This window comes from Hyaena hyaena, unplaced genomic scaffold (genome assembly GCF_003009895.1).
Source record: "Hyaena hyaena isolate Hyena2069 unplaced genomic scaffold, ASM300989v1 scaffold_1050, whole genome shotgun sequence".
NCBI lineage: Eukaryota > Metazoa > Chordata > Mammalia > Carnivora > Hyaenidae > Hyaena > Hyaena hyaena.
In genome coordinates, this window is record NW_024081685.1 from 217,697 (window position 1) to 233,322 (window position 15,626).

The 15,626-nt window shown below is 39.3% G+C and overlaps 1 protein-coding gene across 5 annotated transcripts in view; it reads right to left on the minus strand.

Annotated features, from left to right (window-relative positions):
- Positions 1 to 15,626, minus strand: part of SPATS2L (spermatogenesis associated serine rich 2 like) — a 165,342-nt gene that overhangs the window by 29,405 nt on the left and 120,311 nt on the right. For 4 of the 5 annotated variants that reach the window (XM_039222067.1, XM_039222066.1, XM_039222065.1 and 1 more), the window contains exons 7-8: positions 8,119 to 8,325; positions 6,591 to 6,726 (exon numbers count right to left, since the gene is read on the minus strand). In XM_039222067.1, coding sequence (XP_039077998.1) covers positions 6,591 to 6,726; positions 8,119 to 8,325 — 343 coding nt within the window. The remainder of the gene's footprint in view (positions 1 to 6,590; positions 6,727 to 8,118; positions 8,326 to 15,626) is intronic. The other variant, XM_039222064.1, reaches the window with a different exon arrangement.

Consider the following 15,626-nt stretch of genomic DNA (forward strand, 5'->3'; position numbering starts at 1 on the left):
TAATAGGGAAACAAAGTCTGTAAACTATTACATCACAATCTAAGTGGCTGAAAATGTTCCCAGCGTCCGCTCTCCTACAATTAATCCCATTACAAACAACCCCTGTTGAATGGCCTGGAGAAAAGGACAGCACACACCTCCCAAACTCCCTTGGGCTCCACGGGTGCACGAGGGATGTGTACTACTTCAGCCACGGTTTTAAAATGGAGTCTCTACTCTTTATCCATGCTTGCATCAATATCTTTCATGTGACTGAACTAAAAAACCAAGTCTGCCTGTCTTCACGGCATCTATTCTGTGGCACAGTTCTGATTCTAGGACCTGCCTCACCTAATACATATTTTTCCTACCCTCGCCCATCGAGGTGTACATAGCGCCACAATTTCCACGATTCTCCTAATTAAATGGTCACCAAGTTTTTGCTCAACCACAACTGCACCATAAGGCACAAAGAGACATGTTTTCATTCAGCTTAAATAGCTCAAAGGCTGGCACACTTGAGGATGTCACTGGCATTACAGTAGCTGGACACAGGCCACGTATGCCCAGGAGCTCTGAGTAATACTGCTGGCTGGCTGAAGCCAGAGAAAAATAATAATCCTCTAAACAGACACTTCCTGAAACAATTCCCTACAGTATTTATTTATCTTCACTGTACCTCAGATCTTCATCCTAATCCTCACCCCTCCCCCCACACCCCCTGCCCTGCAATATTCGGTTTTATTGCAAAATGAGAAAAAGACTCAGGTAGAGACAGAACGGCTAATGAAAGGGGCTGCCTATTGTTAGCTGCAACCCCCGGTTCTTAATTTTTCCACTCTCTCCTAAGGACTGAGTTGAATTCTCTAATGCAAAATAGACAAAAAGGAAAGCCCTCAATTTTCTACACTTCAGCATCACTGTTTTTTCTGGTCTTAAGGAAACAAAAATGTAATTTAACCTGTAAAATGTATAGTTAGAAAGCTTACATTTAAAATTTCCTTGAAAAGAAGAGGCCACTATGGTTATATTTTTGTGGGTATGCAAATGGCTGGAAAGGAAATTTCCTCTCTCAGGTTTCCGCAGTGGGTTAGGAGGGCAACTGGGGGAGGGGAGGTAGGTACTCAGAGGTGCAGCAAAGGGGAAGGGCCACAACAGGACCTGCAGAACCACTGAGGGACTCTTCCTCTCAATGTCCTCTGGCATGGGCTTTCCCAGGTGCTATTGACACCTTGGGACAGATAACTCTCTGTTGTGGGTGCTGGGAGGGGAGGGCTGTCCCGTGCACTGCAGAATATTTAGGGGTATCCATGGCTTCTACCTGCCAGATGCCAGTAGCACTCCCTTCCCGCAGCTGTGACAGCCAAAATGATTTCCAGACATGCCAACTGTCTCCTGGGGGCAAACGCATCCAGCTGAGAACAGTGCGCTAGCCCCAGACGTACCACTCCCTCTGTACGAGGGAAAACCGGTGGTTTTCAACCACAGATGCACAGAAGAATCACCTGCAGTTCTTGAAATAAACAACAACAGCCTATACCTGAGTCCCCATCAGGCCAGTGGCATCTGCCTCTCTGGCAGGGGCACCTAGGCAAAAGGTGACCACAGTGCTCTAAGAGCTTTTAATTATAGTGCACACACATATACTTCAGTATGGAGAGAAGTAAATATTAATTTACAAGCATGACCTTCCAGTCAACGCTCAGTTATTCACAAAGAGAACAAATGTAAAAAAATCTAATAGCACAGGGAAACCAGGCTTTGGCATTAAGTGGAAATCCAGGTATTAACCAAAAATCAGATAGAAGTTTGGGGAATGCGGGGGGAAAATCCAGCCTAGGACGAAAGAATCCTGCTATGTGTAAACCTGCAAGGGAAGAAAACTGGTCTTATACGGACTCAAACTGAAGCAGTTCCAAGGTGGTATGTGCCAAAATTTTTACATTATTTGAGGACCCAATGAGCAACAAACTGGGACTATGTGGCACATTGTTCCATTGCTTGTTCTTCAAGTCTGCACTGGCAACTTGCCCTTTGGGAGCCCTGGGAAAAAGAACACGATGTTTAAAACATCACAGTGACGCTCTCTGGTCAGTGTGTGGGGCCACCCTGCCTACCATCCTGTGGTCTGTGTGTGGTTTTGCGTGGCTTCTGGTGAAGCTTCCACAACAGATGAGAAGCCCACTTTGTGGAGTGGGATTTGAGGGAAGACGGAAGCAGACAGACTTAATCTCAGAATAGCTTCTTCCTCAGCCTGAAATTCTCACCTACAGGGTTATTCTTTTGGCTAATGGAGAAGAGTCTCAACAGACTCCGGTTTATACTAGTGAACATAAAAATATGTCACTTTGGGAAGGAAAACCCATGGTCATCAAAAGGATGAGCTCATCAGTGACACAACAATGAGTTTCAATCATTAATATGAAAAGAAGGAAAGTGATATGGGGAGCCCAGAGTGAGTGGTGTCGTGGTGAGGAGCCCCCCTGCCTGCGAGGAGCTGCAGGAGGTTCACCGGTCTTTGCTGTGAGGGAGGACACTCCAAGCTGGAGAGAAAGCAGGCGGAGAAAGAGGAAGGCAAGGACTGGGGGGACAGGGCTGGAACTCCTGGCCTACTCCAAATTCTGCTTAGGTAAGACCTGGCGCAGCTTCAGGAAAAAATAAACATGAGGTATAAGGACATTGCACAGGACGCTTGCTTTGACTGATTTCCCTTTCCAGTATGGAAGCAAATCAGCCTAAAAATATTGTTCCTTCCAGTCTTCATTCCCTATGACCCTGCTACCCATCCCCGGCACAAGCTCTCCCCACTGGCTCATGACCATCTTCCATTTCTTTTAGGAGTGCTTTTAATTAGATGTTAAATTGACAATAGCACCTAGCAATTTCTACAGCTCTATTCTGGAATACTTTCTCCCCCAGCATATGGCACAGCTATTAAATATTATTCTCCTTCCTTGATGTTTCTTGAATTTAATGTTTATTGTTCATTTTAAGACTTCACCATCAACTTGGACAGGCGCACACACAAATTTGTGATGAGAAGCTAGACTACTCTGCACACAAAGCAATTAAATCTGGCAACTATGATTCTACAGTATGAATATTTCCAGTTGTGGGGGGCCAATCATATAGAAAGGAAACCAGCTGTTTCATGTTAGTTCCTGATGCGACTTTTCATACAGACACTCATGTTGCAAAATTTATTTTCTGTTAAGACAGTGCAGGAGAATCGTGTCATCTTTGCTGCCCTCTCAAATCCCTGATTCTTTCTGGGGAAAAAGAGAATGATCCACATAATGTTCATTTAGCCCTAAACTGTGTCCTGGCTGAATGCCCACTTTGATATTATAATTTAGCTACTTAATGGTTTTCTTCAGTAACTGCACTGAACAAAGTATTCTTCACAGCCAGACTGGGAAGGACAAGCATTTGGTCCATTTCATTCCGATGTGAGCTCATTGGGTACTGAGCATGTGCAAGCAGGTGCTTTCCCCTTGCCCCACAAAATTATCATTCCCATGAATCCCGGCAGGCTTTTGGGGAATTTGATCAGGCAGGATTCACCTCCTGAAGCTGGGCAACAAAGCAACTGTTCAGAATTTCTTACCTGAGAGTTTCTACTTATTTCTAAACTACACGCAATGCCTATTGAATGCTTCCGTGAGAGCACCGGATGGCCTGGAGTAAGGACAGAAGGATCACCAAGTGCAAGGTTGCCTGTGCACCAGATGAGTTAACATGTGTCCCTGAACCAGTACTCATTTTGGAAATCTTCATAACACTTGTCCCACATTTTCCAAATCTGGATATGCCTTACAACGTAATCCTGAGGTTTCTACTGTATTAAATGAATGGCACTACATTCACAAGTCTCTCTAATGCCTGAAGGCCAAGATTTCACCACCAAGAGGAAAGCTTCATTTTTTAAAACATGTAAGCTGCCTTCCTCAATTCTGTGACGTGCTATTTTTTCTAAGAGCGCCATAATCCCTAAAAGTCATCCGTTCTCCCCCTCAGAAAACAAGAGGAAGGCTTTATTCAAGTATATCACCATGTTGGCTGGGCTGCAGGCTAACTTGGAACAGAGGTAAAGTTTTTCCATTTGGTAGAAATGTATGTTGATGGTCTATTAAAAAGAATTACTCTTGTTTTATTTTAAAGTTAATATATATGTAATTATTCTGGGGATCATTTTATTAAAGATTTAAATAATAAAACAAGTGCTGCTGTTTATGCATTTTTTAGCAATAGCATATAAAAAATGGTTAACCTATATTTATTCATCTTCAGTTTGGAGGAAGAGGGCCATTTGTTAAGAGGTGACTTTAAGCAGCAGTCCTGCTTGGTAGAGCTCATTCAGAAGTGATCCTTACCCATCAAGCAGAGAAAAGATATACAACTTCCCTGGGTGCTCACTTTCCTGGCCCCACACTTTCAGATCTCGAGGAGTGAAACACTCAGAGTCTGTTATAAATCTCGAGATGTCTCGTGACCCATGTGGTGTTCATTTTACTAAGGAAATTAAAAAAAAAATGTACTCAGAGCAGCTGGAGGAGAGAGGTAATTTGAGGTCACCACTACACTTTGTCAATTAGCGTGAGTCACTCAGATGGAAGGTATCATACAGAGGCCTCAGAGGAAGAGTTTACTCTAAAATGCCACTCAAAAGAATAAGACAGCATGGTCTTCTCTGAATAGTTAACTAATGCCTCCAGAGACAAGCAAACTACTACCCCCATGAGCCAAATCTGGCCCACCTCCTTTCTGCATTTCTCTGGCTGCTTCCATGCCGTAATAGTAGAGATGAGTAGTTGCAAAGAGACTTTGCAGGCTGTAAAGCTTTAGATATTTACTAGCTGACCCTTTATAAATAAAGTTTTCTGACTCTGGCTCTAGAAAACAGGTCTGGAAGTTGAGTGTGCTTATGTATATTAGGGTAATTTAAGGATAGATTTAAAAAGTTATACAGCTGTAAAATTTAAAAACCAACCATCACAATAACACCTTTCATTCGTACAGCATCTTTATCTTCTCTAAGTACTTTCAAACACAATCTTGGAGTTTACTTGGAACAATTACTTGGTTTATCGTCTGCTATGTCAAATAGAGAAGACTTTCACTAAGGTTGAAATGACCTGACTGGGTGGAGGGTAAATGATTCCTCACTGAATGATAATCAAAGGAGATGGTTTTCTTTCAAGTCTCTGATATCTTATGCACATTGGAATCTTATACATAGCAGATGGTTTAAAATTCAAGAATTTTAGAGTGCGTTAAGCATACTCCTTGGTTTTACACAACTATAATCTGCTAAAAAGCACATCCGTGTCAAAGAAAGGACCTGGAAAGGAAAAACACGCAGAAGATGTGATCAAATTCTAGAATCACGGGAGGCCAGTGAGATACAGAGAACTCATGTGAGCCTGGGCACTGTGGATATGTTTTCCTTTTTTTAGTACCCTGATTTTCCTCTGGGGAACTACACCTTTTCAACTCTCAGTTCATGGGATTCAGGTGGGGCTCACCCCACCACTAACTCGGTGATAGGCACAGGACACAGCCTGGCGAGTGGGAAGACCCTGTCCCTCTTGCCACAGTGACTGGTTTAGGGACAGAAGATTGACCCAACTCAGTTAGTGCAAATTAGCCCTTGGACTTCTGTGGGAACTACTAGAGACAAAGCTCTCTACCAGATCACAGGGACTAAGGATTATGTAAGCTTGGAAATGCTAGAGGGTCACCTCTGCTACCACATGGAGAGATCATACCTAAGAATAAGCAGAACCTAGAAACTGTAGGAGACACTGAGAGAGGAAAGGAGAGTGAGAAAAGGAAATGGAGAAAGGTAGAGAGAAAATGAATTATCATAACATTAATTGGGCTGAGAACCAAATTCGCCTAAAGGAATCTTATGGATTTCTCATGTACATCAGCCAATAAATTCTCCTTTGTCATTCACTAGTGTGACTTGGGTTTCCATCACCTGAAACTCAGAGAGTCTTGACTGATACACTAAGAACTTTTTCCATTTATAATAACTTAACTTTTACCAGGAGATATTTCATTTCAGTTGTGGACAGGAGCAAACATGCAGGACTCAAATGCCTTCCATCAGCATCAGTTGCAGAGCAGTGCAGGACCAAAGCCACAAGAGTATCGTTTCTTAATTCCAGTCTTCAAGATACCCAAGAATGGGATTCTATCACTCACTCAGCTTGCCGAAGACGTTTCTGAGTTTTGTTAAGAGGGTCTTTCTTATTTTATAATGATAAAGCTGGAAAATATTTGTTCTCAGTAGCATTCATGATATTAGCCTCCCAGGGATTTGTCAAAAGTATCATTTGTTGAGGTTGTGTTCTACATCATTCATATACTTTGGGGCCAACTTCAGACTCCAGTGAATTATCTGTATCAGGTTTCTTTTTATTCAAACACGTTCCCTTCTTTTTTATTCCCATGATATATGCCTCTGCCTGTAGGACTTAAAATTAGCTGAGGAATTGTTCTGTGATGTTTATGTATTAAATAAACAACACTTTTCGTCGGATGCTTTTACCTGTAGGAACAGCTCAAGTGCCATAAATTTCTAGTTTCTAAGTCAAATTACTTACCAGTTGTGTAATTCAGCAAAGGCAGCTTTGATCTTCTTCACTGAACTATCCACTTCTTCCTTGATCATGACACGATATCTAGTTAGAGACACAGTGCAGCGTTGCAAATCCTTCACCGATTTCTCAATGTTTGGGCCTAAAAGTAATGTCATGAAAAAAATGTTAAATTGAACACTTTATCTTTTTACTTGTGAGGTAAACAGCAACAGCAACAAAGGCAGCTAACTCACCCCACCCCCTAACAGACATGTATCTTTTGTTTCTCAATGAAAAAACAACAAGAACAACAACAACAACAAGTTCTGTTAAGAAGATGTTTATATGTTTATAACCCAGGGTTTTAAAAATCCACAGTGGGGGATATGCATGGCCACTGGGACTGCTGCGATTTTACCAGTGGGTTCTGTGGGTGGGCCATTCTGGGCATACGTGTCTCCTCTGTGCTTTGGAAAGAGGCTCTGATCATTATGTTCTATCACAAACTGCAGTTTCTTAGAATCTGATATGTCTAAAGACCATTTGTGCTGCTGGCTCTCACCACTCTCTGTGGTTAGAAGCCAGCAGGGCTCTTGGATGAGGAAAATGACATGGAGATTGGGAGAGGTACAAATGAGCTAGAGAGAGGACGGAGCAGTGGTGCCAGGTACGCTGGCTCCGGGCCCATCAGTCCTGAGCCAGGCCTGTAATTAGAGCAGCGGCACTTAAAGCTGCTCTGGGAGTGCCAATCTTGCCTGATTTCCTGAAACCGTCACCAAGGTGTACAGATAGCACAGTGCAAATAGGCGAACTGTACTTATCCCAACAAGGCCATGTTTCTTAGAAGAAAGAAATCTCTCTCCAGAAAAGTAAGAAAATATATCAAACCAAAGCCAAGGGAATCAGATACAACTAAGGCTGGATGAGAATATTATTTCATGTTCTGGGAATCAGAAAGGAAGTGACTTACCCCTTTCATTTTTAATACCAGTTATGTATAAAGTATAGCAAAGCTCAAAAAATAATAAAATACAGTGTGTCAGATATAAAACCCTCTTTCAGTGTTACATTGTCTGAAGGTTCTAACACAAAACTGAATTTATATGAGGAAGATCATATCTGAAGAAGACATTATCAGCTTCTGGATTCATCTTCATTCAATGCAAGTTAAGAACTTGTGTGTCAGGGAAACATTCAGCATTCACATTACTAAAAGAGCTCCTGCATTAACATTTGCTTCGTAAGATATTAGGGTAGAAAGTATTTGTGGTACAAATTTATCCATGCTTACAACGAGAAGAATGACCACAGAGGAGCAGAGAAGGGGGATGTAATTTCTCTTAAACATTCGAGACTTCTGATTTACATGGAAGGAATCACATCTACTTTTCAATCTGTGTGGGTCACAGAAAGAAAGGTAGTTTCATGTGCATCTCTCTTCACTAACAGCATCTTTTGGAAAGTTCTGTCATTCTAGCACTTCTGTGTGTGTGTGTGTGTGTGTATGTGTGTAAAATAGGTTGAATCATTTGTGCAAAAGAAATCACTTTACCTCTTTTCTTTGCCAACTCATCTGGCTTTATTTCAAGATGAGCTGCAGGGGTATTGGACTTAACAGGAGATGTTTTTGCCTTAGGCTTGCTTGGGTTACAAGGCTGCTCAGCTGACCACTGTAGGCCATCTGACCCCTCTGGTGTTCCATGTATAGGTTTGGGGTTCCCATCTAAGGACAGTTTCTGTTGCAGTGGTCTGTTGCCTTCTGTAAGAGAACACCAAATAATGACTGTGAAGTGATAAGCTAAAAACACCGATGAGAAAGTGATGGGATGGGGTGCCAAGAGTTTGGTTTTGTTTACAAGTTGGCAATAATGCCCTTCATTGCAAGCAGTTGAAGAAACTGTTTTAACAGAATCTCTAGAAGATTTGAGAAATAGAGCCTTGCACTTGGGAGTTGGGAAACCTGGGTGGGTGTTTTGGCTCTGGTAATTACTTGTACGGTGACCATGGGCCAAGCCACTTAACATCTCTGAGCCTTGGTTTCCCCACTCATAACTAAGGTTATTAGGAGATGAGAAGACTTTTTTCCCCATTCGGTAAAGGTGTAGGCATCTTTAAGTACGATTTCATATTGAGGCTATAAAAATGTAGCCCTCCTATCTTTAAGCGCTACATTAATGTCTTGTAGTATTTTATTCTGAATTAATGAAGGCAGAAGAGTGATTAGAGATAGGACAAGAATGAAGTGACAACAGGTACTATAATCATTTCACTTAATTTATGGAGGGATTAAATTGGGAAACATCATAATATCTCAACTATATTTAAAATCTAGGGAGTCAAATTCTCTCTGGAGCTTTAATAGATGGGGCAATAAATTAGCAGCACGTTGCTTTCAGCATCTTTTAAAGGTAGGTTTCTATTTAGTTATTGCTGGAGTGAATTAAATGGCACCTTAGTGGCCTGAGAAGGAAATGTATCACCCTTAACATCTTACTCACAACCAGAGAGAGTTCTTGTGTAAAAAAAAAAGGGAAACCAGCATGTTTTGAAGGCTAGGTTCTTAGAGAAAGCTGAGTGTAGTAGAAAGAGTCTAAGTTTGGACCCAGGAGACCATGTTCTGAGCTTCCCTATGTCCTGGATGAGCCTATAGGAAGGACCTCACTTTTCTGGCTGTGGCTCACATTCAAACAGAGCACAATGCCATCTCTATGAATCCTAGCCCCTTTTTACCCTGCCTTACTTCTCTACTCTCGTGGTGCCTCATAAAAACTTACTGCATTGTATTTTAACACAGGGCTTATGTGTCTGCCCTTCATCCCTGCCTTGAGGAGGCTAGTACTCCCTTGAAGTCCAATACTGCAACTGGATTCATTTTTGAAGCCTTAGTACTTGTGTCTGGCTCAATAGCTAGCTATCTGTAAAACTGTGACTGAATTAAAGTACTCTTAAAATGATTTCATAGAAAAAAACAAAACAACAAAGAACAAAGAACATTTTTCCTAACACTTGTCACAAACATTATAGAGACTGTACTCAGAAAGTAGAAAAGAATATGATCTGGGTCCTAGTCAATTTGATTTTAGACATTAGCCCATTTAAGACAAGCGGAAATTTGACTACTTGAACCCATCATTCATAATTTATGTATCAAGAAAGCACAGCATCTGAATGATGAGTAGTCTTTATAGGTAAATTACAATACACAATGAAATGTTCAGCAAAGGTAGTGAACAAGTTAAATACTGAAAACACCATTTCCTCCAGTGATGAAACAGATTAAAATGGTTGTATGCAATTTTATCTTTAGGTATACTAAAGGAGAACTTCAGTATGGGGCAGTGATTGTCAAGACTTAGTGTGCATGTGTTCTCCCTCAGTGCTTGTTATAAATACAAATTCCTGGACAACACGTCTAGGGATTTTGATTCAGCAGTGGGCCCAGGATTCCACTTGCCAGGCGATTCTGTTGGGGTGAAGGTGGGTGGCACCACCCACATGGAGAAACTCTACTGCAAACTAGAGTAGAGTTTACCTCTAATTTTTTGATTTTTTGATGAGCTTGTAAACGTTTTGTTAAAATTTTAATTATGGACAGGCTGTCTCCAACTTACTCTCTCTCTAAATCACAGAGAAGATTTAGTCTTGATTAAATATTATAAATTGAAAATCTAAAATATAGCTTATTGTGCATAGTGTAGTAAATTAGTCTTCTTCTTGAAAATAAGGGGATTTATATTATAGCCTAATGGAAATAGTGACCTTAGAATGAAGAGGAAAAAATTATTCTGTTGGATGCATAAGAATTTTAAATGGAAGGCAAGCATGCAAATGAGCATGAGTTCATTGACCTAGAGCTGAAAATATTTTGTTTGTGTCTCAGAGAACTGGTATGTGGGCTACCACATACTTCATTTCATCATTCATCCAACAAATATTCATTGAGAAATCTGAGTAGCACGTTTTTTTTAGGATCCTGAAAAGCTGTTTCATTATTGGTGGAAATCACTGAACACTGGAAGGATCTGAAATTCTCAAAGACGACTTGGATGTATTTGCACATTGGCTGTACAGATCTGTCTCCAAATATGGTAAAGCTCTGGGGCTCTTTCACATAAAAGCTGGTGGTGAGTTACTCAGCTATAACAGAATTAGGTTCATTTTAACCACAAATCCTGCTATTTCTAGCAACAGAATAATGAGGGTTCTTTCCTGGATACAGTGATTTCCCTCTAACAGTAGGGCCAGAAGGACCATCAGTTCTTTGTCTTTTTGGAATCTATTTGTAAACTTCAACAGCTTGTAGCTGATCCAAAGTTGATTCTTATCCCTGTTCAATAAGGTAGCCACTAGTCATATGTGGTTATTGAACACTTGAAATGTGGCTTGCCTAACTTGAGATGTGCTGAATTAAAAATATTTCTTTGAAAATTAAAAAAATATTGATGTCAAAATAGTAATATTTTGTGTATATTAAGTTACATAAAATGTGTTACCCAATCTAATTCACCTGTTTCTTTTTACCTTTTTAATGTGGCTGCTAGAAATTTAAAAACTGCATCTGTAGCTCACAATATATTTCTATTCAGTAGCACTAACCTAAATCAGAAGGAGCATGAGATTATTGGTCTAAAATCTGCAATCACTATTAATTTATATTCTAGGCAAAGAGAGTATATTTTAGTGAAACCTTAAAATATCCTCTGCAATTTCTACAATGAGATAAGTGGTGACAGAGTGATGCATGTCTTATTCATCACTATATGCTTGGTGCATAGTAGGTACTGTGATGAATACTGATAAAAATGAATAAATGAATCAGCATTACTTTGGTACTTTCCATGTCTGGGGTCCTTCTAGTTATAGGGAGCCTACTTTGATATGTGTCACTGGCTGTGACTTTATCTAATATTCATCAAATACTTGAACCCAAGTAGTTACAACTTGGAAAGAAATGTTATCTCTGGAAACATCAAATCTGCCCAGATTTCAATAAATATTATACACAATTTAGTTCATATACATTTTAGTTTAATCTTAAGAATGACTCTTAGAAGCTTATATATTTTTGAATTTAACTATCATCTGAGCCTTCCCTTTATTAAAAATATTTATCAAATTCTAACACATATGGTATATATCTTCCTGAGGATCATTGTGGTTTCTGATTCAATCTAACTCAACAGACATATATGGAGTGCCCACTATGTGCTAGCCCTGGCTTATTCACAGGAAATAAATGAAACAGTCTCTCTGCCTTTAACAACTAATATGAAAATGCAAAAAGTAGCCTAAGACCACAGCATAGTAAACCTGGGTTCACCTTTCCCCACTGAATTATGTTGGCACCTTTGCTGAAAATCAGTTGACCATGTATGTGTAGTCTATTTTTGGACCACATTCTATTCCACTGATATAGTTGTCCATCCTTACCCCTAACACCACACTGTCCTGTTTATTGTAGCTATATAACGAGTCTTAATATCAGGTCATATATGTCCTCCAACTTTGCTCTTCTTTTTCAAGATTGTTTTGGCTATCTTAGGACCTTTGTATTTCAATATAAATTTAAGAATCAGCTTATTTCGGGGCACCTGGGTGGCTCAGTTAATCTTCTGACTCTTGATTTTGGCTCAGGTCATGATCTCATGGTTTGTGGGCTCAAATTCTGAGTCGGGGCTCCATGCTGACAGCGTGAAGCCTGCTTGGGATTCTCTCTTTCTCTCTCTGCCCCTCCCCTGCTTGAGCTCTCTCTCTCTCTCTTAAAATAAATAAATAAACTTTAAAAAAAAAAGAATCAGCTTATTTCTACAAAAACAATCAGTGCATTTCTATAAAAAAATCTGATGGGATTTTGATTGAGCTTGAAATGAATCTACAAATCAATTAGTAGATAATCAGTATCTTAACAATACTGAATATTTTGATCTTTTAACATGATACATCATGCCATTTATTTAGCTTTTCTTTAACTTGTCTCAGCATTGTTTTACAGTTTTTGGGGTCTTGAGCATCTAATTTAGTTAAATTTATTCCTAGGTATTTTAGATGTCTTAGGTTATTGTATATAGTATTTTTAAAAATTTCATTTCCCAATTGTTGGCTGCTAGAATGCAAAAATACAACAGATTTTTATATATTGAACTTTATACCTAGAAACTTTGTTAATTTCTTCATTAGTTTTTTTTTTGTAGATTTCTTAAAACTTTCTTTATGGGCAATAATGACATCCTTAATGCAGTTTAACTTCTTTCTTTCCAAAGGTTAGAAACCCTAGTGCTATGCAGAATTGCAGTCCTTGCATTGTTCTAATCTTAGGGAAACTGCATTCAACATTTTATTATTAAATATGATATTAACTGTAGAGCAGATTTTTCATGTACTTATTGGGAAATTCTCTTATATTCCTACTTTTTTGGGAGTTAAATTTTTTTTAATGTTTTACTTATTTCTGAGAAAGAGAGAGAGAGAGAGACAGCGTGAGCAGAGAAGGGTCAGAGAGAGAGGGAAATACAGAATCTGAAGAAGGCTCCAGGCTCTGAGCTAGACTTGGGGCTCGAACCCACGAACCGTGAGATCATGACTTGAGCTGAAGTCAGACTGACTGAGCCACCCAGGCACCCTATAGTGTTTTGGGAGTTTTTATTATTTTTTCAGGTGATTTTATTTTGTTTCACTAATTGAGATGACCATATTGCTTTTCTCTTTTGTTAATATAGAAAATTACAGTAATTGGTTTTTAAATGTTAAGCCAATGTTGCATTCCTGGGAAAAAGCACACTTGGTCACAGTGTATTATCTTTATTATATATTGCTTATTTCAATTCACTAATATTTTAGTGAAGATTTTGCTTCTTCATTCTTGAGCAATATTGTTCTGCTTCTAATGACTAATCTTTCTCTTCATTATAGGTCACATTTGATTGCTTCTTGTGCAGATTTATCTTACACAACACAACATAAACTGTAGTTGGTTGTTTTTTGCAAACAGCAACAAAGAAAACAAATCTTCCTCTTGGGAGAAATATAAGACTTGGATTCAAAGATTTTCATAATCTATGTATAGACATGTATGTGCTCAGACTTGGAAGTTTCTGAAAACTCTTCTTTCTTGTTAGATTTTACTTTTCAGTGAACGTTTTATGTACTTATAAGTAGGCTGAAGGAAGTACATATAGACTTCAGATCTAAGTTTAAGAAATGTATAACAATAAGAGTAGGTCTAAAAAAATTATTTTAACTCACTGAATTAAGAGCCTCCTAATACACAATAAAGCACAATTTCCTATGCACAGTAAAACACATTGTCTGATGATGATGAACACAGTACTGTAAAGTAGTACTACTTAGAAAAAAATAGATCAAGAAACATAGTATAATTTAGTTATTATAAAATTAGGCCTAAAATTTCTAATGTCTGTGTTGCTTAAAGCATGTTATACTCACTTAAAAGTAATTAAGTGACAATGTTAGTGTTTTATGATACCTGATAATAATAGCTCTTTGATCATAATCTTAGTGTTTTTAATATTCACAAAGAGAAATGCAAATAAAAATTAAACATGTTAAAATGTTCCACTGCCCTATTATCAATTTTACAAAGAAAAACAATGAGATTAGTACAATCTTTGTGGACAGCAAAATATTAAGAATTACAAAATATTCATACTCTTTGAACACAATAATTCTACTTCTAAGAAAATATGCCAATTAAATAATCATAGTTGTTTACAAAGATTTACATGTAAGAAATATTCACTATGGCATTATCTACAATAGTAAACAAATGGAAGCAACCCACAGGGACAATAGTTTGGGAATTAAAAAGAAATATGTTAAATTCATAAGAACACAATGTAGCCATTAAAATCATGTCTCTAAAGAATATACAATGATATGAGGTAATGTCTGTAATGTCATGTTAAGTAAAAAGAATACAAAAGTTCATGTACTATATAATGTGATATTTGATTAAAAAACCCTATATATCTGTACGGTTAAGAAATTCTGAAATGAAATTTAACGGTGGTTGCTTTTTTTTCCTTAAACCTTACTGCATTTTTTAAGACCAGAAATACAAAATCCATAATTACCTTTAAAAAGCACCATAGCCACATTACTAAATTTAACCTGGACTTCCTTTACACGTTCTGTCACTAATAATTCAGTGAAGACCATGAGAAAGGCTTGTTTGTCTGAGTGCCTATTGTGTCCGGTGTCTGTTTCAGGCACCAGAACTAGAATGGTGATCAAAGACAGATGTTGCCCCAGTCTTTCCAGAGCTTGCAGTGTATTAGGAAGACATATAAATCAAACCAGCACACAAATGTAGAATTACAACTGTAGTAGGCATCATGAAAGAAAAGAACATAGTATTCTGCAATCTGCAATTGGTATATTTGACGTAGGGACAGCAAGGAGTAATTCCCCAAGAGATATCAACTGATCCCATGAACTCATCAGGTAGGGGCAGGAAAGTGCACTCCAAGCAGAGACAGCATTTGAGACAGGTGGAAGCCCTGTGTGCCAGTTATCAAGTTATTTTTTTTCTTGGCTCAAAACCACCCTTCTTTGCCTTACTTTGTGAAACAGGAGCTGGCCCCTGCAGACGACTCTCTTTAGCCAGCTCGCAGAACGTCAGCTTTATCGGTAGAGGGCAATAGAGTGACCGGCTAAGAGGACAGCAACACACTTCTCTTCTAGTTCTGGTTCTTCATTGTTATGCTTATTTGTCACAGGAGGTGGGGGCCATGCAGAGGAGCTCCAGCTGCGGTCGGTCATGCCACCATACCTGTGTTCCCCCCCCCCCCCCCCCCCCCCCCCCCCCCCCCCCCCCCCCCCCCCCCCCCCCCACCCCCCCCCCCCCCCCCCCCTCGCACTGCAGCAGCTTCGAGCACTTCCAGGCTATCTACTCCCTCTGGCAGTAGTAAAGTTCCTCTACAGAACAGCATAGTCCATGCCCTGTGACAGTTTTTTTATTTGTCTGTTATCCTGGTTTTTGGTGCAGCAGTTTTGCTGCCACAAGGCTGCATGTTCCTCTGATGGCCTCACAGTTTCGATGAG